Source organism: Sminthopsis crassicaudata, chromosome 3 (assembly GCF_048593235.1).
Source record: "Sminthopsis crassicaudata isolate SCR6 chromosome 3, ASM4859323v1, whole genome shotgun sequence".
NCBI lineage: Eukaryota > Metazoa > Chordata > Mammalia > Dasyuromorphia > Dasyuridae > Sminthopsis > Sminthopsis crassicaudata.
Genome location: NC_133619.1, coordinates 319,835,129 through 319,860,558, shown reverse-complemented (window position 1 = coordinate 319,860,558; position 25,430 = coordinate 319,835,129). Strand labels below are relative to the sequence as shown.

The 25,430-nt window shown below is 36.0% G+C and overlaps 1 protein-coding gene and 1 long non-coding RNA gene across 4 annotated transcripts in view; one reads left to right on the top strand and one right to left on the bottom strand.

Annotated features, from left to right (window-relative positions):
- The window catches only part of LOC141561523 (uncharacterized), a 48,877-nt gene extending 26,156 nt beyond the window's left edge, over positions 1-22,721 (bottom strand). Inside the window, exon 1 of the long non-coding RNA XR_012488074.1 lies at positions 22,273-22,721. This is a non-coding gene — a long non-coding RNA (uncharacterized LOC141561523). The remainder of the gene's footprint in view (positions 1-22,272) is intronic.
- The window catches only part of CCDC191 (coiled-coil domain containing 191), a 97,969-nt gene that overhangs the window by 53,859 nt on the left and 18,680 nt on the right, over positions 1-25,430 (top strand). For 2 of the 3 annotated variants that reach the window (XM_074301231.1, XM_074301229.1), the window contains exons 9-13: positions 5,000-5,246; positions 12,153-12,601; positions 13,551-13,663; positions 16,432-16,514; positions 17,737-17,838. In XM_074301231.1, coding sequence (XP_074157332.1) covers positions 5,000-5,246; positions 12,153-12,601; positions 13,551-13,663; positions 16,432-16,514; positions 17,737-17,838 — 994 coding nt within the window. The remainder of the gene's footprint in view (positions 1-4,999; positions 5,247-12,152; positions 12,602-13,550; positions 13,664-16,431; positions 16,515-17,736; positions 17,839-25,430) is intronic. The other variant, XM_074301230.1, reaches the window with a different exon arrangement.

The window sequence follows — 25,430 nt, the reverse complement described above, 5'->3', positions numbered from 1 at the left end:
AGGCTTTTCCTATTTCTGGGTTTGGGACTTGGGCATCCCAGGCTTCACAGTAAGTCTTTATCTTTTTCTCATTTAGTCATTCTTCTGGTGATTTTCTCTGAGCAGCATTGGTGCTTCTGACCTATTTGGAAGGTCTGAGGGTTATCTCTGAAATCCTGCTCTCTCTGGAAAACCTTATACAGCTAGCCTAGGGAGAAACAAGTCTGAGATTCAGGGATTAAATTCTGATTTGATTTCTTCCCCTTTTATTGCTTTATTAATGGCCTAGTATTCATCTTAATCCATTCTTGTTGTGGCTTTTGGGGGAGCTGGGCTGTACTTGGGCTGTATTTTTTCCTTTCTTTTCTTTATTGGCTGGTCTTTAAGCCTTCATAGTGCTTTTAATGATTCCAAGCTGTTCCTTGACCCACAATCCCAATTTTTTTTTTTTAACAATCATATATCAGTAAAATATGGAACATCAAAATCTCAAAAGATTCCCCAAAGGAGAATAGGGAACTGTATGGTAAATGTAAGGATATAGTATAGTATTAATGAAACTTATATTACATTTAATAAGTGGCATAAAAGATTTTTTTAAAGTAGACTAGTCATTTCATCAGCAGATTTTCAGAGATAGAACTCCTTCTACCTCTATTGCAGATTGTTGTCAATCAATAAACGAATAGTAAGCACCTGACCCAGGTAATGTGCTAAAAGATGGGGATTTGAAGAAAGATAAAGGAAAGTCCCTCATTTTCTAGAAGCGTGCAATATAATGGGAAAAAAATATAAACAACTATTTTCAAGCAAGCTATACACAGGATAAACTGAGAACAATCAAAAGAGAGGAGGTAATTGAATTAAATGGGATTGGAAAAGCTTCCTGTAGAAAGTGGGATTTTAGCTGGGACATTAAAGAAGTCAGGTAAATCTGAAATAGAAATGAGAAAAGAAAATATTCCATGAATGGGGGCTGACCCAGAAAAATACCTCAAACGGGAATGCTATGTCTAGCTTGTTGACTGTTAAAGAAGACTGTTGACTAGTTTACTGGATCATAGAGTATGAGGGTGAAGGTACTGTGTAAGAAATCTGGAAAGTAGAATGGGCCAGGTTAAGAAGTCCTCTGAACAATTTTCTACCTGATCCTGAAGGTGATAAGGAGCTTGTTGAATGGTGGGTAAAGGGTCACCCCATGGTCAGACTTGCACTCTGGGAAGATCACTTTGTCACTTCAGTGGGGAATGGCTTGGGAGAGAGATTTGTAACAAGGAGACCAACTAGCAGCCTATTGATGAGAACAGTACTTAATCAAAAGGGAGAGTATGTAAGAGATGCATTGAAGATGAAATCAACAGGTTTTAGCAACAGATTGGAGTGAGGGGTAAAAAAAGAATGAGGAGTCAAAAATTAACCTAAGTTGTGAACATGAGGGACTGGGAAAATGGTGCTCCCCGCAGCAATAATAAGGAATTTAGGAAAAAGGGAGGCTTTGGGAGGAAAGATAATGAGTTCAGTTTTGGATAAATGGAGTTTGAGTTCAGTTTTGGATAAATGGAGTTTAAGATGGTTATGGAACTTCTATCAGATCGGCAGTTGGATTTAGGAGTCTGGGACAACAGAGAAATTAGAGCAGATAACAGTGCCAAAGGTTGGTGGGAGAGGTCTAAAAGAATGAGAACTGAGAAAAGAGCAGTGGGGTTGGCAATTAATAGATAATAACATCTCTAGAGAGAACAGTTTTGATTGAATGATGATGTCAAAAGCCAGACTATATAAAATCAAGAAGAGTATGACAGGAAAGAAAATGGAGGCCTCCTGTTGCAGACAGCCTTCTCAAAAAGTTAAGCCACAACAGGGAGGAGAGATTGCTAGTGAGGAAGAAAGGATCAAGTGAAGGAATAGGAGAGTCAAGTATATGTTCATAAGCAATAGAGAAGCAACCAGTAGACAGGGAAAGATGGAAATGAGGAAGTGGGGTTGAGAGAGGAGGCAATTTGCATTAGAAGATGGAATGAAAGAGCATCACCTATGCAGGTAGAGGCATTTGCCTTGGCAAGGAAAAGGACCATGTGAGACAGGGAGGAAGATAATAATAGAAGATATCTGGGTGATGTGGGATCATGAGGTAGGGAAAGAGAGAGCTCTTGCAAAATGGCTTAAATTTTTTCAATAAAATATAAAGCAAAGTTCCAATGGTTTTGTGATGGAGAGAGCCATCTGCACCCAGAGAGAGAACTGCAGAGACCGAGTGTGGATTACAACATAGTATTTTCACTTTGTTGTTGCTGTTTTCTTGCTTTTTGTTTTCTTTCTTATTTTCTTTCCTTTTTGATCTGATTTTTCTTGTGCAGCATGATAATTGTGAAAATATGTATAGAAGAATTGCACATATTTAACATATATTGGATTATTTGCTGCCTGGGGAGAGAATGGGGGAAAGGAAAGGAAAAAAATTGGAATACAAGATTTTGCAAGAGTGAAAATTGAAAATTATCTATGCATTTATTTTTAAAATAAAAAGCTTTATATAATTTTTAAATAAATAAAATATGAGGCAAGGTTGGTTGAACAAAAGAAAAGAGAGTCAGAGATAGATTTGAGGAGAAGTGAAAAGGTTTGGAAAAATCACAGTAGTGAATGCAGTAGGGCTTTTATTAGGAAGTTATAGAAGGATTGCCTTACAGCAAAGAGGAACCATTTGAGCTTTTGGAACATAAATTTGTAGTGAATCAGTCAGCATAGTTTTGTGATTTTTCCTCAGTTTAGTTCAACAGACAATGTTTTGGGAGTCATCCAAGACTGAGCCTGGCAAGGTAAAATGGGTTATCTCATCACTACCAAGAGGAGGGAAGTATAGTTGGCCTGGGGTCAACAAGGGGTCAGGATGTAGAAGGGAGTAGAACATACTAGAGAGATGGCCTGGGGAAGAATTGAAGGGTTGAAGGATTGGAGGTCACATTGTGGATGAAGAACAGAGTTAGGGATTGCCAAGTAGATGGAGAAAGGGAATAATAATAGATTGTTATCAGATAGGAGAATTTCAGAATTCAAGAACATAAAAATGTTGTATTTATGGGTGGTTGCCAGATCCAGGGCATAACCATGTGTCTGAAAAGGGTGGAGGAATAGAGCATGAGAAGTGATTAAGCTGAAGAAAGGTGATACTTGGGTGTTTGAGAGAGAATATGTAAATATAGATATATTGAATTGGGTTGTAGATAAATATGGATTGAGTTAAGTGACTTCAACTTCTTAGCTCCCTGTTGATTCTAGAATCAAGTGCTATTTAATCTTTATCTCATTCTTTAAAATGGTTTTGTATAAATTATATGGTGAAAATAATTATTGGTACTGTAGTATGAATGTCTCATATATAAGTAATAAAAATGTACATATTGACTTAAGCATTTGCATAAATATGTTGTATTTAAATATACAGGGGTGTGGAGTCAGAAAAGACTCATCTTACTGAGTTCAAATATATATCTCAGACACTTATTAGTTGTCTATACCTGAGCAAGTCACTTAACCCTGTCTGCCTCAGTTTCCTCTTCAATAAAATGAGCCAGAGAAGGAAATGGCAAACCACTCCAACATCTTTGCCAAGAAAACCCCAAGTATGGTCACAAAGAATCAGATAACATTGAAGAACAATTGAACAATGACAAATTTAAATACGTAGCATACTCCAAAATGCTGTAATTACAGGAGTGCCCGAGCAAAGCATTTGGAGACCCTGGGGACTGGTGTATAGTACAGGATAGTTCTAATAGAGCCTATTTACCTTTAAAGAAATTTTCTTTTTCTGGCAAAACTCAAGGCAATTATAATTTGATGATATGATAAAATATTTATTAAGTATAACTCTAGCCTAAAAAAATGGAGTATGTAAAATTTATGTAATAAAGGCCCCACTCTTTAAGGAATTTTTTATCAATTAGAAACCCAGGAAATGCTTCATAAAGGAGTTGGGCTTTGTAGGAAGTCAGCAAATAAAGAGAAAAGCTGTTCCCAAGGATAAGGAATAACCTAAGCAAATGTGCCAAGTCATAAAAGTATTACTCATATTGAAGGGAGAGTGAAACCTATTTTCTTTGTAAAGCTTTGACCAAATGATTCTTTTCCTTTTTTACTTATTTTAAAATATATTAATAGTTAGTTGTTTTTCTTTTTCTCTAAGCATTTATATTCAATTTTCTTACTATATCTGAACATCTCTTTTTACCTCACTTTTAAAAATGTTAGATGAGTTGATCATAGAACTTTTATCCTATTCCTCTCCTGTCATAACTAAAATGGGGCAATTGGAATTTTGATTAAGGATTTTGAAAGGTAGAAGGTATGGATAGCATTTATACTCTTTCAACAGGTAGAAACAACAGATTTTAGCATGTAATTAGCAAAAATAATTAGTAAAAATAAGAAATTGGCATGTGGTATACTTCCTCCTTCTGCTGTTATACCAAAAGCACCTAGTCTTGCCTTACCTTATTCCCTTCCCTTCACTTAACCACTTAGTGACCCAGATTTCTGTCTCTCCTCTACACACCATTATGGGGGCAGTATCTTGGGCTTCTTTTCTCTTTCCAACCTTGTTGTAAAGTCAGCTCTCTCTTCCTAGCACCCACTTTTACTCTTGAATTTACCTTCAAAAGTTGATTTGAATATGCCTTTTATGCTAATTGCTTCAGGGCATATTTTAAGGCGCACCAAAATTTCTATTTACTTTTCTACCTATCTGTCATGTATTGCAAGTTATTTCACAGTAATCACAAACAACTTTTAAATACATTTTAATGACTTATTCTAATAAAACAATCACCTTTTTCCATACAGTGAATATCTTAATGGCTCTATTCTTCCAGCAAGAGATTTAAGCTGAGGGAATATATAAGATGATCCAGGATAGTACAGTATGAAAAAATGTGTTGGAACTAGGATAGACATGTGTTTTATGTGACCTTTTTTATGAACATAAACCTGAGTTTCAGCACCCTTATGTCTTATTATCTAGAAAACAACAATTGGCAACAGATTTCAACCGGAGGAGAATTGTAGGACACTACTTTATGCAGTGGCAACACTTACATAGAAAAGAATGTGGAAGGAGACAGCAAGAATTGAAAAAGGAAGAAACTCGGAAGAAAATGGATGAGTTGCTAAAGGCAGCATCCCTGGGGAAACTTAGTTCAAATGAATCTTGTGACATAAGAAATGGGGAAAAACAGAAGTCCCAAAATTCATCTACCAAAAAAGAAGAGGTAATTTTTTTGCTTATTTATTCTATTTTTTTACACTTAAATTTTGCCTTTATGTGACAGGTATGGTTACTATAGGAAATCCTTTCAACTCTTAACAAAAGATTCTGTATTGCTCTGCCTAGTTTTCTTAAAAATGAAAGCAGTCTTGTTTATGTTAATTTGTTTAAGGCATTTTAGTTCATTGAAAACCTTATCGAATTGTTAATTTCTTAAATTTAATCATCTCTAAAAAAAACTGTGACCAAGAAGAGAAAATTTCATCAACAAAGGTTAATGTTTTCAAAAAATAAGGCAAATGAAAATAAAAGGTTATCATATCCAACACTTGTAATAAAAAAAAAACCATAATATTCTCCTAGATGAAAAATATAATGTATACCAATGAGAATGTGGAATCTTTAGATGTTCGCTGATTATGTAATTATAGGCACTGGTTTACTAAGAACAGTAAAGTATACTAAGAATATTGTGCCTTGAAAATGTTCAAAATTATCAGTTGGATGGTGGGTGATTTTCTCTAATTAAGCCAGATTGCTTGGCCTTGTATTATTAAGAACAATCTGTACCATTATGGGTTTTTTTTTTTTAATTTTTAGCTTTACAAATAAAAAAGTCACCATAATTCAAAAGAAATCTTGTGGCTGTACTCAGAGCTTTTACTCAATCTTGCTGAGTTAATAATATATTATTACCACAAAGTTTAAAAGAACCCTAAAACACAAACTCAGCTTGTTGCTAAATTATGTGAACAGGTGTCACTATTCCTAGGAATAGCTGTCCTCTGACATTTCTGAAATGAAAAGTTATATGCAAAGGTCTGAATCACATGGTAAACTTCCATATAGCACATCTTTTTACCTCATTTGGATCTTTAGAAAAGACTACATCAAAATTATTTTTAAGCATGGTGCATGGCATTATTCTAGCAACAGAATGAATTAGAAACTCATAATCTAAAGCAGTTTATTGTCTCCTGCCTCTCCCACTGCCACAGATGGCAGACACAAAAGCTGGTCAGACCTTGGACTATGTGGAATCAAAGGATTTGAGAAGGACAATTTTAATTACAAGATTGTTTTGGCAGTAGATAAGTGCACTAGGGAGGTTTTCTTTCCTTCCTTTCCACCCTCTTCCTGGAACTAAATCTGAAAGCCCCAAGTTTTTGAATGGCATAATACATATAAAGATATTTGACATGTATAAAGCCCCATGGAAGCATACTATTAAATACCATGGTTACATGATAGCTGTGCAGAGTTAGCCACTTCTGATGATTGAAGAAAATGGGGAGGCAGAGTGATATAATGAAAAGAATCTAGATTTGGAGTTAGAGAAGCTGGGCTTTATCACTGGCTACCTGAATGTCTTTGAGCAAATCACTTAACCTGTCTAAGCTTCATTTACTAAATGTGCCATCTTAAGTTAGCAGATCCCAGTGACCCCAAGCTTATTCCAGAGGACCCCAGGAATGTCAGCCTACTTTATGGTAAACTTGTAATTTTTCAATAATTTCAATTGCCCTCATCCCCAGTTTTGGCACACTATTTATTACACTTTGATGATTCACTAATTCTTTAGAATCCCTTGTTCCATTAAACTTAAGTCATTCCCGACCTGTGAATCTTCATTTTGTGTGCTTCCCACCAAATGATTTCTTTATTCTGGTTCAAGACTGCTGAGAATTAATAGGGAGGACTGCAAAAGAAAAGTGACTTCACCTGCTACAGTCTCATGTCACATAACTTCATCTAGGCCCTTCCTACTCCTCTTTGCCTTTGTGAGTTCTCATTCCTCACACTTTGCATTCCAAAATTCTTCTTTCATCTTCTTGCCATCCCTCACCCTCGGAGGAGACAACTTCACTGAGAAAAACTGAGGTGACCACCTCCTCCAGTCCTCAGAACTTCTCAAAGTCCTTTTTACCTTTTAGTCATAGAAGAAATTTTTTTTGGTGGGGGGATTTGTATTAACTCTCTAAGCCCCTTCCTTCCCAACTTTATTTTCTAGAAGTTATATCCATCCTCTCTTCACATTTCTTTACCACTGGCTACGCTTACTAACATGTTTAAGGTTTTCCAAACTTACAAAAGTCTTCCTCTGATCCTTCTTAGTCTCATTAGCCACTGTCCCATTTTTCTTCTCACAGCTAAACTTCTTGGAAAAAAAAATTGTATCTGCTGAATATATCAACCTCTTCATCACTTACTTTTTCTGGCATCTTGCACCCCTCACTCTGCTGAAGCTGCTTTCACTGAAGACACCCTAATCACCAAGTTCAATGACCTTTTTTCAGTTCTCAAACACCTCAACCTCTTGGCAGCTTTTAAAACTGATGAATTTTGAAAGGCACCCTGATGAAGTGTTAAGAATGCTAAACTTAGATTCAAGAAAAATCTGCATTTGAATGCCACTTCCAGCACTTACTAGCTGTGTGACCCCAAGAAAGTTACTTCATCTCTGTAAACCTCAGTTCCCTTATCTGTAATGTAATACATTTTGTATTGCAATACATTACAATATTACATATTGTAGTATCCTTTATAGTTCACAATGAGACTTAAATAAGATTATACATTTAGAGCTCTAGACAGATTACATGAGAGGAATTATGACTTGGAGAGGTGGCCAGCTTCATATCCCATTTTTCTCCTATCTGGTCTCTTCAGCCTTCTGTGGGAAAGAAAAGCACCATTCCATTTTACCAGATACCCACTGTCAAGGTATGGGGAAAGGGTACCATTCTATCAAGTTTCCAACCTGGCACCATTCCTTCCGTTCCAATTCTAGATTTCAATCCTCATAAATCTCTTTCCTTTCTCATTCCTTCGGTCTTTTGCCTCTCACTGAGATCAGGATTCCTCCTAATGACTTAGCCTTCCTGGCCCTTTCCAGCACTGGATGTACTTTCACTCATTCTCCTCAGTTCATTGGTTGAGGTAAGAGAACTGGAATTTTCCTAGTTCCCCACTGCCACTTACATTATCACCATCACTCAGTAACCTTTCCTCCTTTGAGATTCATATAATTTACATCTATTACCCAATCAAAATCCTGGTAACTGTTGTCTTCGGAACTCTAAGACACTCTCCCCTTCCTTCCTGGAAGAGTTCAGTCCCTGGCTCATAATTCTCTTATCTCATACTAGAGGTTTTCAACATATATATTGATATATCTTCAAACACCCAAACTTCCAAGTTCCTCAACCTGCTGATTTCCTACAAGCTATTTCACCCCACCTCAAACACCCAACAAGTTGACTATACTTTTGATTTTTCTGCAATTCCCTTATCTGATCACAATCTATTAGCTTTTCTACCAAGGCTATGCCTTCTCATACTAAACTCAGCTTTTCTTCTTTCTGTACGGCAGAATCTCAAAACCTCATTTTTCCCTCTAGTTCCTCAAAACCTCAGTTCTCTCTCAGGCCATCATTCCTACACTAGCCACACACTCGGCCTTTCCCTATTGTGACACCTGGGTGAATAAGTCCAACATATCTTTTAAATCCCTCACCCCCTTATCACATCACCAATGTCAAGCCTCAGCCTTAATTACTCCCATTCACTGCCTTCACTCCCACACAGGTGCTGCTGAATGAAGTTGAAGAAAATCATGCAACCTTTCTACCTGGGTCCATTACAAAAGTAATGTTACATAACATCAATTAGGCCCACACTGCTGCTAGGAATTTCTGCCCCTCTGATATTCAGTCACTATTCCATTAACTACAGTAGCACTTACAAACCCTTCTATCCTGCCCAGAACATCCCACAGCTACTCTTCCCACACTGATTTGAGAACTTTGTCCCATATTTTAAATAGTTTTTTTTAATTACATGGAAAGACAAAAAAAAAAAAACTTTTTAAATAAGATTTTGAGTTTCAAATTTTCTTTATCAATGTTCTTTCCTCTTTCATAAAATGGTAATTTGATATAGGTTATATATGTGCAATCATGTGAAACATATATACAAATTAGTCATGTTATAAAATAAAGAAAAAGAAAAAAACACCAAAAAAGTGAAAATAGTATGCTTTGATATGCATTAATATTCTGTCAGTTCTTTCTCTGGATATAGTATTTTTCATTCTGAGTTTTTTGTTCTTGTCTTGGATCATTTTATTGCTATGAAGAGCTAAGTCAATCAGAGTTGATTATTTCACAATGTTCTTGACTCATATTTTAGTGAAAAAATTAGGGCCACTCACCAAGAGTTTCTTTTCTTCCCTTCTCTTCATCTCATATCATCACTCAGGTTCTTCTTGCCATTTTCTCCTTCACCTTTTTCTTACAAAATGAATGGTCCTTCTCTTTTCTGGAGTTAACCTTTTTACCTATACAAGTGATGCCATTCCATTGCATCTTATGCAGATTTCCCTTTCTGTCATCTCTATTCTCTTATTTTCAGTCTTTCCTTGTATACTGGCAGCTTGTCTACTGCTCCCTAATCCTCAAAAAAAAAAAAAAAAAAAACAAAAACAAAACAAACAAAAAAACAAAAACAAAAAACCAACCTCTCAGTTGATCGACTATTGTTCTATATCTCTCCCGACTTTGTGACTAAAACTGAGAAGACTAATTACCATAGATGCCTTCACTTTTCTCTTCTCTCTCTCTTTTTAACTCTGAAATCTGGCTTCTGACTTCATTATTCAACTGAAATTCCTCCTTAAGTTACCAATGGTAACTTATTATCAAATATTAACTTATCAAATCTATTGTCCTTTTCTCAATCCTCATCCACCTTGACTTCTTTAAAACATCTAATACTGTCACTCTCTTCTCCTTGGTACTTTTTGTGACACCATTCTCTCTTGATTTTCCTCGTACCTATTTGGCCACTCCTTCTTGTTCTCTTTTGCTAGCTCTTCATCCAAGGAATGCCTATTAATCCTGGGTATCCCACAGGACCCTATCCTAGACCCTCTTTTCCCTTTCCGCTACTTCACTTAATGATCTCATCGGCTCCCATGGATTTAATGATTATCTTTGTGCTGATGCTTCTCATATCTACTTATCCATCCCTAAATCCTATGCTGATCTCCAGTCTGTCTTCAGCTACCTTTTGGACATTTCAAGTTTTAACTATCCTATGTCCAACACGTCCAAAACAGAATTCATTAACTTTCCCCAAAAAACAACCTCATTTTCAAATTTCCCTGATGCTGTCAAAGGCAGCACTATCTAGTACCCCAGGATTGCAACTTTGGTGTCGCCCTCAGCTCCTCACTCTCTTAATCCCTATACCCAATTGTTGCCAAGGTCTATTAATTTTACCTTTGCAACTTCTCTCAAATAAACCCCTTTTAACTTCTTTAATATTATCACTACTCTGGTATAGACCCTCTTCTCCTCTTTGTTGTTCTGTCTGTCACAGATCTCTCCCTACATCAGTCTGTAGTCCATTCTTGCCACTTTCTCCTTCTTCACCTTTGTCTCACAAAATGAATGGTCCTTCTCTTGGCTGAAGTTAACCTTTTTTACCTGAACAAGCAATCCCATTCATAGCATCTTATCTAGAAGATTTCCCTCTCAATCATCCCCATTCTCTTATCTTCAGTCTCTCCCTGCATATTGGCTGCTTCCCTACTGCCTATCTATACATATTGGTCTCAATTGCTCTCCCTTCCATTTCCACAGCTATTCCCCGGAAACACTTCCTTGTTACCACCCACCAAGAATACTACAACTACCTCCTAACATCTTCTGCCTCCATTTTCTCCCCTTCCTCTCTAATCTGCCTTTCATGTTGCTGTCAGGATAAATTTTATTAAACATAGTTCTTATCACTTCTCAACTCAAAAATTTTTGGTGCCTTCCTATCAAGAACCCATGGGCAAAGTGTACAAGCCTTTGTCTGATATTCAATGTCCTGGCCAATCAGGTACCACCCAGACTTGATTCTTTTGCTCTATTCTGTTAGGATTACAAGGTGAGAACTCGGGTTATCCAGACAGTGACAAGATGAGAACTCAGGTTGTCTGGACAATTACAAGGTGAGAACTCACCTTGTAATCTTAACACTATTCCATATTTTCTCTTTCCCCACCTAACTGAAGTACTCTCAGCCATTAAAGACACCATTCACTCTCTTGCCTCGTGCCTTCCATCACATTGCTCTCAACTCCTGCAGTAATTATTTTCCATCTTTTAAAGTATTAATTCAAATGCTTCTGAATCTCTGAAGGCTTCCATTCTTCCCCCAGGTTGACAATAGCCTTTCCTGTAGCCCAACATAATTCTATAATTCCCTAATGCACTTGCATTGTACAGGTATTATGTCATAATAGTATTACATATTTTTATCTTATTTCCCTAGACTACAAGTTCCTTAAAGAATAGGGATGTTGTTTTAGCTAAGCTTTTTAAATTCTGCAGTGTATACAAAGGGTTTTTAGCAAATATCTGTTGAATGAATAAATTTTAGAACCAAAAAGCAAAGTGATATTTGATTTGCTAAGATATTATTTAGCTTTAAGATATTTTAGAGGAAAAAAATATTAAATGACCAATTTACTTCCAAAGATCAGTAACCATACTTGGCATAATGTGTATAATAAAAATCCTTGGACTTCATATCTGGAGTTAATGTCATTCTTTTGTGTCCCATGCTAAAACAAATAATTTCATCAGTTTTGATTGAAAGCATCTTTTTCACATATGAAGGTGACACTACAACTGACCTGGGGACATACTTTCAATGATCTATCTATATTTTCCTGTATTCCTTTTGTAATTGTTATCTTAACAATGACCTAGGTTATGGATATAGAGAAAGTTGACTGGGATCGGTACATCATGGTAGACAGTGGAATTGAGTTAAAGGCAAATGCTCAAAGTCCCACTAGCCTAAATGTATTATGTCATTCGTATCTGATGAATTGTAATGAACTTTTTTTTTTCAGGTGCCAGGAGTGGCCTTTTCCCAGGAGAAGCCCTCTGGGAGTGATGGTTACATAACCAGTCCTCCTTTATGCAAAAACCCCAAGTCTGTCTTCCCAGTCCCTCCAAACTCACCAGAGCTTCCTCAGGCCAAGAACCCAAGCTGTGAGTCCTTGCATCAGATTTGTAGCAGTCAGCCAACCAGAACTGCCAACCAGAAACCCATGTCCCCTTACATGAACCACTTCCACAACCGCCACATTTTCCAGAAACAAGTGATTGAAGAACAAAAGAAGAAACTCCAGGAACAACAGAAAATAATCCTCGAGCTGCAAGAAAACCAGAGACTAAGGGAGGCAAGAGAAGAGGCGAGGTGGGCTACGGCAGTGACGGTAGCTCTCACCCGGCTGAAGTCGAACGCCAGAGAGGAGAAGTCCAAGAAGGGGCGCCAGATGATGTCAATGTATGTCAGGTGACTAAAGCGCCACCGAACTGGGCTGAGACTGCTTTCAGTTTGTGATGTTTTTGTCTGTGAAATCTCCTTTGTCCTCAGATCTTTCAGAAGAAACAAGCCCTTGTCTTTTCACAGAACCTCCAAATTCACAATTCCTTCTCTGCCTTTTTTTTCTTTCATCTTTCTGTTGTTCCTTTTTGCTTGGATCGGCATCCACTTTGAGAAGCCAGGTTAGACTAAATAACAGAAGCGTATATTGAGGCACAAGTGTACAGCTAGAGACAGGTATCTCTCCAAGATGAATCTGTACCCCAGTTAGCTTCTATGACATGCTTTTTTATAATGAATTTGCCCAGTTAATATACTGTGAAAGAGAAAAATCACAACCTGCTCTAATTGTTTCTGTTTCTTTTTTAGAGACTGAAAAAGTTAAGTAGAGCAGAATATAGTCTTTTTGGGGGGAGGGGGAGGGAGGTTAAGTGACTTACCCAGGATTACACAACGAATTTCTGAGGTTGGATTTGAAATTTTATCAAGGCCATATTTCTGTCCACTGCATCTCCTAGCTGCCCCCAGAATGATTTCTAAATGGCATTATCTCTGGGCCCCAGTCTGTGAACTCATCTACAATAACTATAGAAACTTCTCATCCTGTTGAAGTATACAGTGACTCCATAAAATCACTCCAATAACCATTAAAGACTTGAGGCCTGTACATTTATTCAGGCTTGTATTTATAAATGGAACATTTAGGAAATGGTCATGACCAGAGCATTAAAATGGGGACATCAGCATCAATATCCCTCATTACACCAATTTATAGAATGGATCTCATAATAATTTCATTACTTTTTGGGGTAAAGATTAACTAAAGTTTACCAAATGCTTTGGGGTCATCAGCCAAAGAATTTTTAGAGGCCTAATGACTAAATCTTGATTTTTTTATTTTTTATTTTTTTTTTTGCAGTTCATCTGGTCCATCCTCTGTGATTAATAGCCCTAAGATTGATTCTCAAAGTTCCCCTTATGCATCCAGAAAGAAGTCAAAGCAATTGGTAACACCTCACCCTATTCTAAAAGGCAGGAGTTTTTTTTTTTCCTACATAGAACATGTTAACTAAGACTTTTGGAACCTTTTTTGGCTTTTTTGACAAAAGTCAAGTTGACTTTATTTCCATTCTTATAATTATTGTGATATATTGCTCTCTTAATTTTGCTCCACATCACTTCACACAAGTCTAACTATGTTTCACTAAATTCTTTGTATTCATGCTGTGTTCACGTTAACTGTTCTCTCTTTTGACTGTTTCCTAACCAGAAGAGTCTTGAGGCAAAAATCTAAGACTTCAAGAGAGACTGTGGTAGATTGTAAGGGACATTCACTGCTTTTGGAGTCAGAGGTCCTGAGTGTGCATCCCACCTTTGCTCCTTTACTCCTTGTGTTACCTTGAGCAAGTATCTTAACCTGTCTTACCTCTGTTTCTTCATCTCTAAAATGATAAGATTAAACTATAAAGGGTCTCTTAGGTTTCTAGCTCTAGATCTATGAGAATTTAATTTTAACTTAATTTGGCTCTCTGGTTCCCTTTCACCATACCAAAGGCCCTGAAGATCTTAAACACGCTTCTCCATTGGAAAGAGCCAGAGGTTAGAATACTTAAGATGGAAAAGGACAGCTCTATAGGATAACACAAAGCTGAGAATTGTATCATAGAACTGTTCTGTCTGTATCAAAACACCTAGATTTGATAGGTCTCACCTCCTTCATTTATTAGCTGATTCTCCACAGGTCACATAATCTTCCCTCCGAGTTCAAGAATTTGTAGAATCTCATCAGACTGGTTCTGGTAATCCTTGATTCCCCTGCAGAAATCACTGAGTATTTAGCTAAGACCATACTGCTAAACTATTTAGCAGAAATCACTACTAAATTTGATATATCAATTTTTGGCCAAAACCCTATTTTTATAACAAGTTTGTGGCTATGCAAAAATGGTACATTTATACAGATGAGAATAGCCTTAGTACTTGCAGAGATTAAAAACTGGGCAAGATTGGCACTACATCAGAATCAACTATCAATCAGGTTATTACAGTTATCAAAATTAGTGACTTATAGGATTTTATGTTCTGTAAAATTCTGGGGCTTCCAATGAGTATTTTGGGATTATGTAGTCATCGGACTACTGATTTTTAAACATTGCTATAGAATTAAAACCATGACAGGAGTGGCGGGCAGTCTTTCCAGTGCCACTGTCTTCCCATTTTATTTTTGAGTAATTAAGAAGCATCTGATTGAGCACTTTGGGAATACAAAAACTCTGATATGGATTTTTTTTAAGTATTGTTTCTAGAGTTAGTATCTTTTTTAGTATTTTTGGACCAGAGCAGCTTTTTAAGAGTAGCCCTCTATTTTTAGTTCAAGATAGAAGGGAAAAGAGAGCCATTATTAGAGAGATAGTGCTTCTTAATGGTTCACTTTTGTAATGTCATGTATTTGCTTACTCAAAAAAATTATTTCCCTCACACTGCAGCAAAACTCCTTTAGAAAAATAGGTGCTCACTTGTCATTTATTTTCCCCTGCTGTACCAGTGTGGTATTGACTTGTAAATCTTCTTACCATATAGAAAAGATTTACATTTTTGATCACCCTTAAAGACAGAATCAGAAATGCTCTGTGTTCCAGGTGAGGTTTTTTATTTTATTTTTTTGTTTTTTGTTTTTTTGCTTATTTTTAACTGATACTGGGATTTATTCCACCAAACTTATGGCAGAACCTCATTTCTAATACTCATTTGTTGATGGCATGGCCAAAAAAAACTGAAATCTGCTGTCAACTGGCAGAGGTGAAAAGTATCTGGAAACCCACCCCCCTCACACCATGAAAGCCTAATTGATGACAGATTTCTGTTAGCAGAGCATCTTACACATTTTACTTTTTTGGCTAGATATTTAGTAGACTGGCAAGAAGATGAGACCAACAGTCAACATTTTTCAGATGCCAGTTTTCTAAATGTCTGGTACAATTCCATTCCCTGTACCCATCTGGGTAATCTGAAACGTAAAGTTGGATTAAAATGAACTTGTCATGACCCTAAAGTTCTCTCCTCCCCTCTTCTTCTTCTCTCTCTCTCTCCTCACATACACACATAAACACATGTTTTAGTATCATCAGACGAGTTCTAGTAACCCTTTGTCTCCCCAGAAATCACTGTTAAATTACATATGTCATTTTTTGCTATGCACACATGGACATAGTCACTACAACTATGTGCATATTGAAAAGGACAGTTAGCAAACTCATTAGTTGGGGATTTGAGAGATGAATGGGGGGTATAGACTTCTAGTTGCTTCTATGTTCTATAGTCATTTTGTTTAATTGAATCTATCTCTCAATCATAGCTATTACTACATCTAGTGAAAATTATCTAGTATGAGAAAAAAGCCAATAAAAATCAAAGGTACTTGTGAAAACACAGATTTTATTTATGCAGGACCTATAATCAAGTTGCAGACTCTTACTTTAACATTAGTAAAGTTTAAACAGGAAAACAATACATTTTTCTATCTGTTCTTCCTTAGCACAAATGTCTACAGAAATGTATACAAATGTGTGTTTGTAATACATATACACACATATTATATATTATATATTTTATATAATTATGTATTATCTATGATACACATACAATGTGTATATGTATATGAATATATATGCATATATATATATATATAATACTTAATAAATTTCCAAGAGAGAAACATCTCTTATATCATAAAGTGCAGGCCTTTCTTTTATATTTCCTTCTGGTATGAAGTACTGAATTTCCTTGTTACTATTTTCTAGCCATGGAGGAGAGAGCTGTTCAGAGGAGCGAACGTAAGAAACTCTTAGCAGAGATCAAGAAAAAACAAGAAGAAGAGAAATTGGTAATAAAAATGGAAGGCTACTTGAGACAAGAAATAGATTTTGGGGGTGTTGTGGTTTTCTAAAAATTAAAAACAGCTTTGTTTGCTTATCGACCTTTTTGAGACAATGATATTTAGGCTACCTTTGGAAATAAAACCTTGCTTAGACAAGATAACAGCATACTGGCCAAATGGAAAAGATTATTAATTTCATTAATAATAAAATATACTTTGGGTAGAAGGAAACAATTAAAAGAATTGTTAGGAAATTTAAGAAATGTAATTTATAAGATTGCATTAGTTAGCATGTTATAGCTTATCATATCCCAGCTAAGAACCTCTGATATTAAGGATTTCCTTTACTACAATCCTAGTAGAAGGGTGATAATCAGACATATCTTGGTGCTGTGAGTCAAGGGACGCCTGTAATTCGAAAGCCTATGTATGTGCCAAGAAAAAAAGAATACAATTACAGACAAGTTTCTTGGTAAAATGAAGTGATAATGACAGGCTGACAAATTTAGAGTAGGTAATAACTATACATCATTGAAAACCACAGCCTCCAAAAAATTAAGGTTGTCAGTTACTGACAATGGACAGGGGGCATGGTGGGCATGAAGAGGTTGTAGCCCAACATGAAGAATTGTGGAAATTAAGATGTCTAAAAGATGTCATCAGAGGAATAAGAAACCAAAAAGGAACATCTTACTGAGAGCCACAGTTCCAACAGAGGGAAATCCTGCTTGTATAATTGGCCTCTGTGCAGTTCCAATGATCTATAGCCTCCAGTACACTAGATTTGTGTTAGAGGAATTGCTATATGCATGACACAATAATTCTGGTTAAATAACGGAAAACAGTTTTTATATAGCACATAAGTCAGATTCTGAAAGTCACAGGTACAAATTAGTTTATAACTTAAAATTGTCCATCCATGTTCATTTTTACATATCAAGAACATAAACTTACCCTTTCTGAAAAAAATCCACTTTCACCCCCATCATGACATTAAACATATTACCTTTTTGCTCCATTTGTATTAAGTAGGTCTCTCAGGTCTCTTTTTGTTTTAAATCTTATTATAATTCTATAAATAGGGGCTTCTCTCAGAGACAGTAGATATCTTGGTGGGGAAGAAGCAGGGAAATGATTTTTCCAGTCTAATAAATACAGTTTCATTGCAAAGGTCACAGGTGAAAAATTGGGGAATCTGGGTCCTTCTATATATTTTCTTTTTAAATAGGCTCAGTTGAAGGCTCAAGAGGAGGCACGTCAGAGAAAAGAAGCAGAAGAAAAAGAGCTCCAACTTGAAAAGAGGCGAGAAGAAAAGAAACTGAAGAAAATGGTAAGTAGAACATACATATCAAGCAGTAAATATTTATTGAGTACAGTGCCTTCAGATAATCAATATTACATATAAGTAATGAGGAACTTCAAAGAAGAACAGGAATAAAAGATGTCATTAAGGAAAGATATAATAGGAAGAGAAGAGGCTGGTTCTACAGCAAGGGTGAAGGGTAAGTGGTGAGCAGCCAGAGTATTTCATTCCTGTCCTCATAACAAAGGATCATTCAGGAAAAGAGCATAAAGAAATGTATAACCTCCCAAAAAAAGAGTTGATCAAGTAACAAGAGTGAAGGCATAAACCATAGAGAGTTTACAAGCCTCATTGATTTCCACACAATTTCCAAAAATATAGGAGAAGGTTTCTAGCATCCTAGGTGGAACGCCTATAGCAGATTTATGGGGGACTTGGACAAGAGAAGAATAGAACAAGCAGGATAAGATGGATTCCCATTTGAGTCAATAGAGTCTCAACAGCATCAGTGAAATCAGCAAGCCATTGAAGTATTGAGAGTACTATTTGCTCACTTATGCTTGGGTGGTTATCCTTATTTTTGAAGAACAGCAAAGTGACATAATTATGTTAGTCAAATCCCAGTGTGTCTGACTATGGCTGGCAGACTTACATGAGCTCAGAGTGCTCTGCCATAGGTCAGGCACAAGTAGTCTAGGATTCTTTAAATTTGTGCATCCTACGTTTCTTTTGAGCTACTTGAGAGCACAACACCTCCTCTGACGTGGGCACGCCATACTGGGTAGTCCTGTGCTGCTGTCTCCCATGTCATGCAATCAATTTTAAAGTTCTTCAGAGAGACCTTGGGAGGGTCCTTGTATTACTTCTTCTGACCACCATATGAACACTTGCCTTGGGCAAATGCTCCATAAAATAGTCTTTTAAGTAAGCATACATTTGGCATTTGAACAATGTGACCAGCCCATCAGCGTTGAAAAAATACATTTCTAGTTTGTGTGTGTGTGTGTGTGTGTGTGTGTGTATGTGTGTGTGTTAAACCCTTCAGCACCATATAAATTGCTTGAGAACAGAGACTTTTCATTTTTGACTTTGCATTTGCAGTACCTAGCAACAATGCCCTGGAACATAGTAGCATTTTAATAAATTGCTGAATTGGATTGGGAAGTCCATATTATTATTCTTATAGAGAAGTGTCAGTTCTGTAGAGTTTGTTGTTTTTTTTTTTTTTTAATCAGATTTGTAGCTGTTATATTTCCTGCAAATCTTTTTATCAAAACCTGGGTTTTTTAAATTTAAATTTAGCCTTTTGTCTAGCACTTTTTAGTAGTACAGATATCACTTTAAATAAAACCAACCCAAATTTAACTTTTTTTTCCTCTCATTTTATTTTTTCTCAATTACCATAAAATATATTTTTAATATTTGTTTTTAGAAATTTTGAATTCCAAATTCTCTCTCTTTCTTCCTCTTCTTTCCCTTCTTTGAAAAGACAAGCAATTTGAGATGGATTATACTTTTGATGTCTGCAAAACATATTTTGATATTAGTCAAAATATTAGAAAAATAAAGAAAATGAAAAAAGTATGCTTCAATCTGCGTTCAGACTCTTGTCAGCTTTTTCCCTCTGAAGATAGCATTTTTTATCAGAAATCCTTAGAATTATTTTGGATCATTGTATTGTTCACAGTAGCTAAGTTATCCATAGTTGATCATCATGCAATATTATATCATACAATTATTGTATACAATATTCTTCTGGTTCTACTCATATCATTTTGTGTCATATAAATCTTCCCAGATTTTTCTGAAATAATCCTGCTCATCATTTCTTATAGCACAATAGTATTTCATTACGATTATATACCACAACTTGTTCAGTCATTCTCTAGTTGGATGGATCCCATTTGCCACCACATAAAGACTACTATAAATATTTTTGTACATAAATGTCCTATTCACTTTTCTTAGATGTCTTTCTGATACAGACCTATTGCTTAACCAATAGGTATTAACAATTTTAAAGCCCGTTAAGCATAGTTCCAAATTGGTTAGATCAGTTCACAGCTCCACTAAGCAGTGCATTGATGTCCCAATTTTTCCACATTCCCTCCTCTATTTGTCATTTTCTTTTTCTGTCATATTGGACAATCTGATAGAGTTGTTTTAATTTGCACAGCTCTAATCAATAGAGCATTTAAAAAATATGATACCTTTTATTTCTTCTTCTGAAAATGGCCTGTTCATATCCTTTGACCATATCATTTGGAAAATAATTCATATTCTTTTTTTTTTTTTTTCCCTGAGGCTGGGGTTAAGTGACTTGCCCAGGATCACACAGCTAGGAAGTGTTAAGTGTCTGAGACCAGATTTGAACTTGGGTCCTCCTGAATTCAGAGCTGGTGCTCTATCCACTGCGCCACCTAGTTGCCCCGATTCATATTCTTATAAATTTGATTCAGTTCTCTATATATTTGAGAAATGAGGCTTTATCAAAAAAACTTGCCATAAAAACTTTTTTTTTTTCCTATTTTCCTACTTTTAACTTTTTTTTTTTTCCAATCTTGGTTACATTGCTTTTGTTTGTACAAAATCTATCTAATTTAATGTAATACAAATCAGCCATTTTATATCTTGTAATATCCTCTCTACTTTGATTATAAATTCTTCCCATATCCAAAGATCTAACAGGTTAAATTTTTTGTTCTCCCCTAATTTGCTTATGATAATCCATTTTAACCTTGTATTGGTATATAATGTGAGATGTTGGGCTACACCTGGTTTCTGTCTAATTATTTTCCAGTTTCACAGCAATTTTTGTCAAATATTAAATTCCTCTGCCCAAATCTTGGATCTTTGGGTTTATCAAACACTAGATGACTATTTATTACTGTGTATTATGTATCTAATCTACTCTATTGAGCCACTACTCTTATTTCTTAGCTATTACTAGACTGTTTTCATGATTACTTCTTTTCAATAGTTTAAGATCTGGTATTGCTAGGCCACCTTCCTTCACTTTTTTTCCCATTGTTCCCTCTGATAGTTCTGACCTTTTGTTCTTCCAGATAAATTTTTTTATTATTTTTCATATTTCTCTGAATAAATAAGTTATTCACTGAAAAAGTAAATTAATTTAGGTAGAATTAACATTTTTATTGTATTGGATCAGTCTACTCATGAGCAATTAAATAATTCTCCAGTTATTTAGATTTGATTTTATTTCTATAAAAAGTATTTTTAATTGTGTTTATATAGTTCCTGGATTTTTTTCTTGGCAGGTAGACTCCCAAGTAGTTTATATTGTCTATATTATTTTAAATGGAATTCTCTTTATATCTTTTCCTACTGGACTTTGTGGGGGTAATATATGGAGAAATACTGATGATTTTGGGGGTTTTATTTTATATCCTACAATTTTTGCTGAATCACCTTTAACTTTATAATGCTATATCATTGAATGCCTTGCTACTGATAACACTTTTTCAATTGCATGCATGTGTTGTAGAGAAACTTTCTTTTCTTAATAGATGATTGATAGATGAAGAGTTTGCAAAGCAAATGGGTTTTATCACATTGATCCTAGCCCAGTACTTATGTTTTTTAAAATACCACTGTAGTAGAAACAAATTTTGTGCCCCAAATTATTTTTTGACTGTCACACACCAAAAAACAAACCAAAAAAAAAAAGCACTGAAATCTGTCAAAGAGAAATATGCAAAAGTAGTTTTCATTTGCTTACAGTGCTTACTTGACAATTGAGACTAGAGAAAACTATATAGTTTTTTGGCCAAATTGACTTATGTTCTGTGAGTATTCCTTAGATCTACCACCTTAGTACAGAAAACCTTTTTACTTTCCTATCCTGGCATAACACTGCTTCTACTGAAATCCATAAAGTTCATTTTGACAGAGAAGTTGTAATTTGGGAGACATCAAATGAACAGATTCAGATTCTGGTGCCTTAATGGAAGAGGAGAAATTGTTTTTTCTATTACCTTTTGTGCCTTTTAGAATTAAATGAATATTATAAAGTGAAGGAAAAACCCTCAAAATGTTTCTGTAATCATTGTGTCCCAATTATCATCTGCCCAGGTGAAAATCATTGTCCCTCTAATCCCAAGCTTCCAGCCTTTTCTCATAATTCCCCTTGGTTCACTGCCAGGCTTTCACTGAAGGCTGGGGTGCCTAAAATTGCCCCAGTCTTGTGTTCCACTTGTTTTAATCAAGTATTCAGGCTGTGGGAGTTAGAGTGAAATCCAGAAGAGGGGCAGAATAAAAGTGCTTTTCCAGCAAAGAAAGGAATCTTCACCCATTCTTCAATTTGATATTTCTTACTGTACTAAGGAGTTAATTTTGAAAGTCATTACTTAAAATTGCCACAGCCAAGAAGAAGACAGGAAGATGGGCTGAGGGTAGTAAGAGCCCCTGGAATAACAGATGAGGCAATTGTTCCTTGGTTACCTTTTCTGTAAGAATCAATTTCTGGTAGGATAGGCTCTGAAATTTCCTCTTCTTAAAATTACTGACTTATCTGTAGTTTGGGTTCTCTATCTTGCATGAATTGGTACAGAAGAGACCTCCCGTTGGAGGAGCTTTTATTCTGCTATCTTCCCAGGATTCCCAGAAAGCAAGCACTAAATTTGGGGTATATATAGCAACTATTTAGTAAATGCTTAATGATGAGAATTGAATTTAATTAATTCCAGGTAAAATTCTTTTAGGCATGTTTAAGGACTTTGGTTTTCATTTTATTTGAAAGAACAGATAATTTAATGCATCTTGTTGAAAATTATGTTGACTTAGTAACTGATTGATCTCAGCCTTGCTTTTCAATCAGTGTTGGGGGAGGCTTGGATGGGGAAGAAGACAGTATTTTTGTATTAGCTCCTCCTAGTTATATGCACTCCCACCTGCAAATTGTTGTGTTTTTGCTACCTTGGAGAAGAAATGAAAGGCAAGGACTCCACGTCTTTTGGTGAGCTATACTTATCTGGATTGTCTTAAAGTTACCTATAAAAGTTGTCTCCATCTCAAAGCCATTGCTGATCTTCAGTGATCAATCTACCAATGTATTGCTGATTTGATGTAATAATAAATTCATTTAAATTTTAAAAAAGAAAGAAAGAAAGAAAATCATTGTCCCTGGCTACTTATCTAGTTCTGAGCTGGATTCTCTTTCTCTTATGATGTCCCCAGGAGGAAACATCATCACAATCCTTACTCCCCTTGGCCATCTCTAGATCTTACGTTGAGTGCTTTTTGACACTCAGCAACTTTTCCCTTATGGTTCATTCTATCCTTTTGTGTAATGATCTGATTTATTAACCCTTTTGCATCAATTTATTTGCCTTCATGCACTTTCTTTTTCAGTGAGTTCAATCCCTTTGGTTTCAGTCTTCCTCTCCACAACAATACATCACCTGAATCATCCTGGCCTTTTTTTCTGTTGACTACATCTGGAGTGTGTCAGGATTCTGCCAATTTTAACAATTTTCAGTATGAGCATTTACACTCAGAAATAGCAAACAACAAATCGGGGCTTGGTTTATTGTTTTGTTGATTGTCTAATATTAATAATTGCAGATTACACTTAGAACTATAATGGACACATTTTTTGGGGGGAAGGGACAATTGTTAAACATTTACTGGCATTCTGCCTATAGCTTACTTTTGAACTCACCATTAGCTATAATTGATAATTCTATAATTTTAAACTATTAAAAAAAATCCCTCTATTCTATTCTCTTATGCTTCTGTCTTTGTCTCTGCCTTATTTCTTCTCATTGTGAGCTCTAATTCCTCCTTTCCTGCCTATTCTTCCAGTCTATCACCTCTATTTTGATATGTTTCTTGTCTCATTTTCTTACAAGGCTCTTGCCTAGTTCTTCTATATACTTGACTTCTTCCTCTTAAGTTTTCTGGTTCATCTTCTCTAGTTCCTTAAGCATGTCTACCCCACAGGACTCTGTTCTGGACTCTCTTCTTTTTCTAGAATGTCTCCCGTGGTGAGATCATCGGGTTCTGTGGATTAGATGATCCCCAAATGTTTTCATACAACCCTATTCTATTCACCTTCCCAAACTCAAGTACCTCATCACCTTCACCATCCACCTGCCAGATATCATTTGTGTGCCCCAGGGGCATTCCAAACTCAACATATCGAAAGCAGAGTTGTTTATTTCTCTCTTCCTCGCTAAACTCACCTTGTTCCCAAACTTAGCTGTTTATTTTAAAGACATCACCATCATTTCAATCCCCCTGGTTTGTAACCTCAGAATCATCTTTGATCCTTCTCCTCACCCTCTGTGTCCAATCATATGCTAAGTTCCAAACATTCAACCTTTACAACATCTCTCACATATGCCCATCTTTTCTCCACCCTTCCTCTGAGCTACATCATTTCCTATCTTGATTATTGTGACAGCCTCTGAACTGCTGTCTCCCCTCTCCAGCCCATCCTTCATATAGCTGCTAAAATAATCTACCTAAAGTATAGATCAAACCAGGTAACTTCCCAGTTCAGAAGCCTTCAGTAGCTCTACCATATGGCTTCTAGGATAAAATGAAATTCCTTCAACTAGGCACTTCAGGGTCACTACAACTTGATGCTATCCATTCCAACTTTGAAACCTTATTTCATGCTCTTTATGTTCCAGTCAAGCTGTGCTACTTGCTTCTCAGACTTATTCCGCCTTTCACTCCCGTGCACTCATACAAGTCATCCTTCATGTTGGCAATCTGTTCCATACTTATCTCTGATTTTGAGAATCCTTATCTTCCTTCAAGTCTTAGCTCCACTGCTTTCTCTTATATGAATTTCCCCCCAATTTTCCCTCACACCTTCTTCTTCTTCTCTTCTTTCAATTACTTTTTCTTTACAAATATCTGTATGTATATTTGTATATTTATTGTATATAATTAAATGTAAGGTCCTTGAGGTTAGTGACTATTTCATTTTTGTCTTTGATATTCAGTATCTTGTACATAGTTATAAAATTGGATTAAGTTGAAAGTATAAAACAAGAAGCAAAATAAAATAGGCATTTCTTCTTAATCTTTAGCCAATTAGAAATTTTAATTGACCCTCAGATAATCACAAAACTTAATCAGAATATCCCATTCCCAAGCAATCCAGCTAAGTTAAGTTTGGGACTAAAATGCTTCCAACTTTTCTGTCACATACTATATAAATAAATACACAGCATTGTTACAGCTGCTAACCTTTTCTCATGGGATCCTAGTCAACAGCTTGCGCCAGATGGACAGGTTAAAAGCCTCAAGCCATAATTAATTCAATTCTGAGACTTAAAATTCACATCAGTGGTGATTCTTTTGGTAGATTTTACTTTCCTGCTAGGCATGTGGACATAGGATTCTTCATATATCCTTCCCACCCTCACCCCATCCCCCCAAATCGTACAGTACAAGTATTTCTGTGTACTACACTTAATTCAGATACATCTCTATGCAGAGTGGTATACTTAAAACTTAGGTGGTACAATAGAGAGCGTTATGGACTTGGAGTCAGAAGTCCTGCTGTAGTCACTAATTAGCTTTGGCTCTGGGCCTCCTTAACCTCTGTCTGCCTGAGTTTCCTCACCTGTAAATTGAGGGTAATA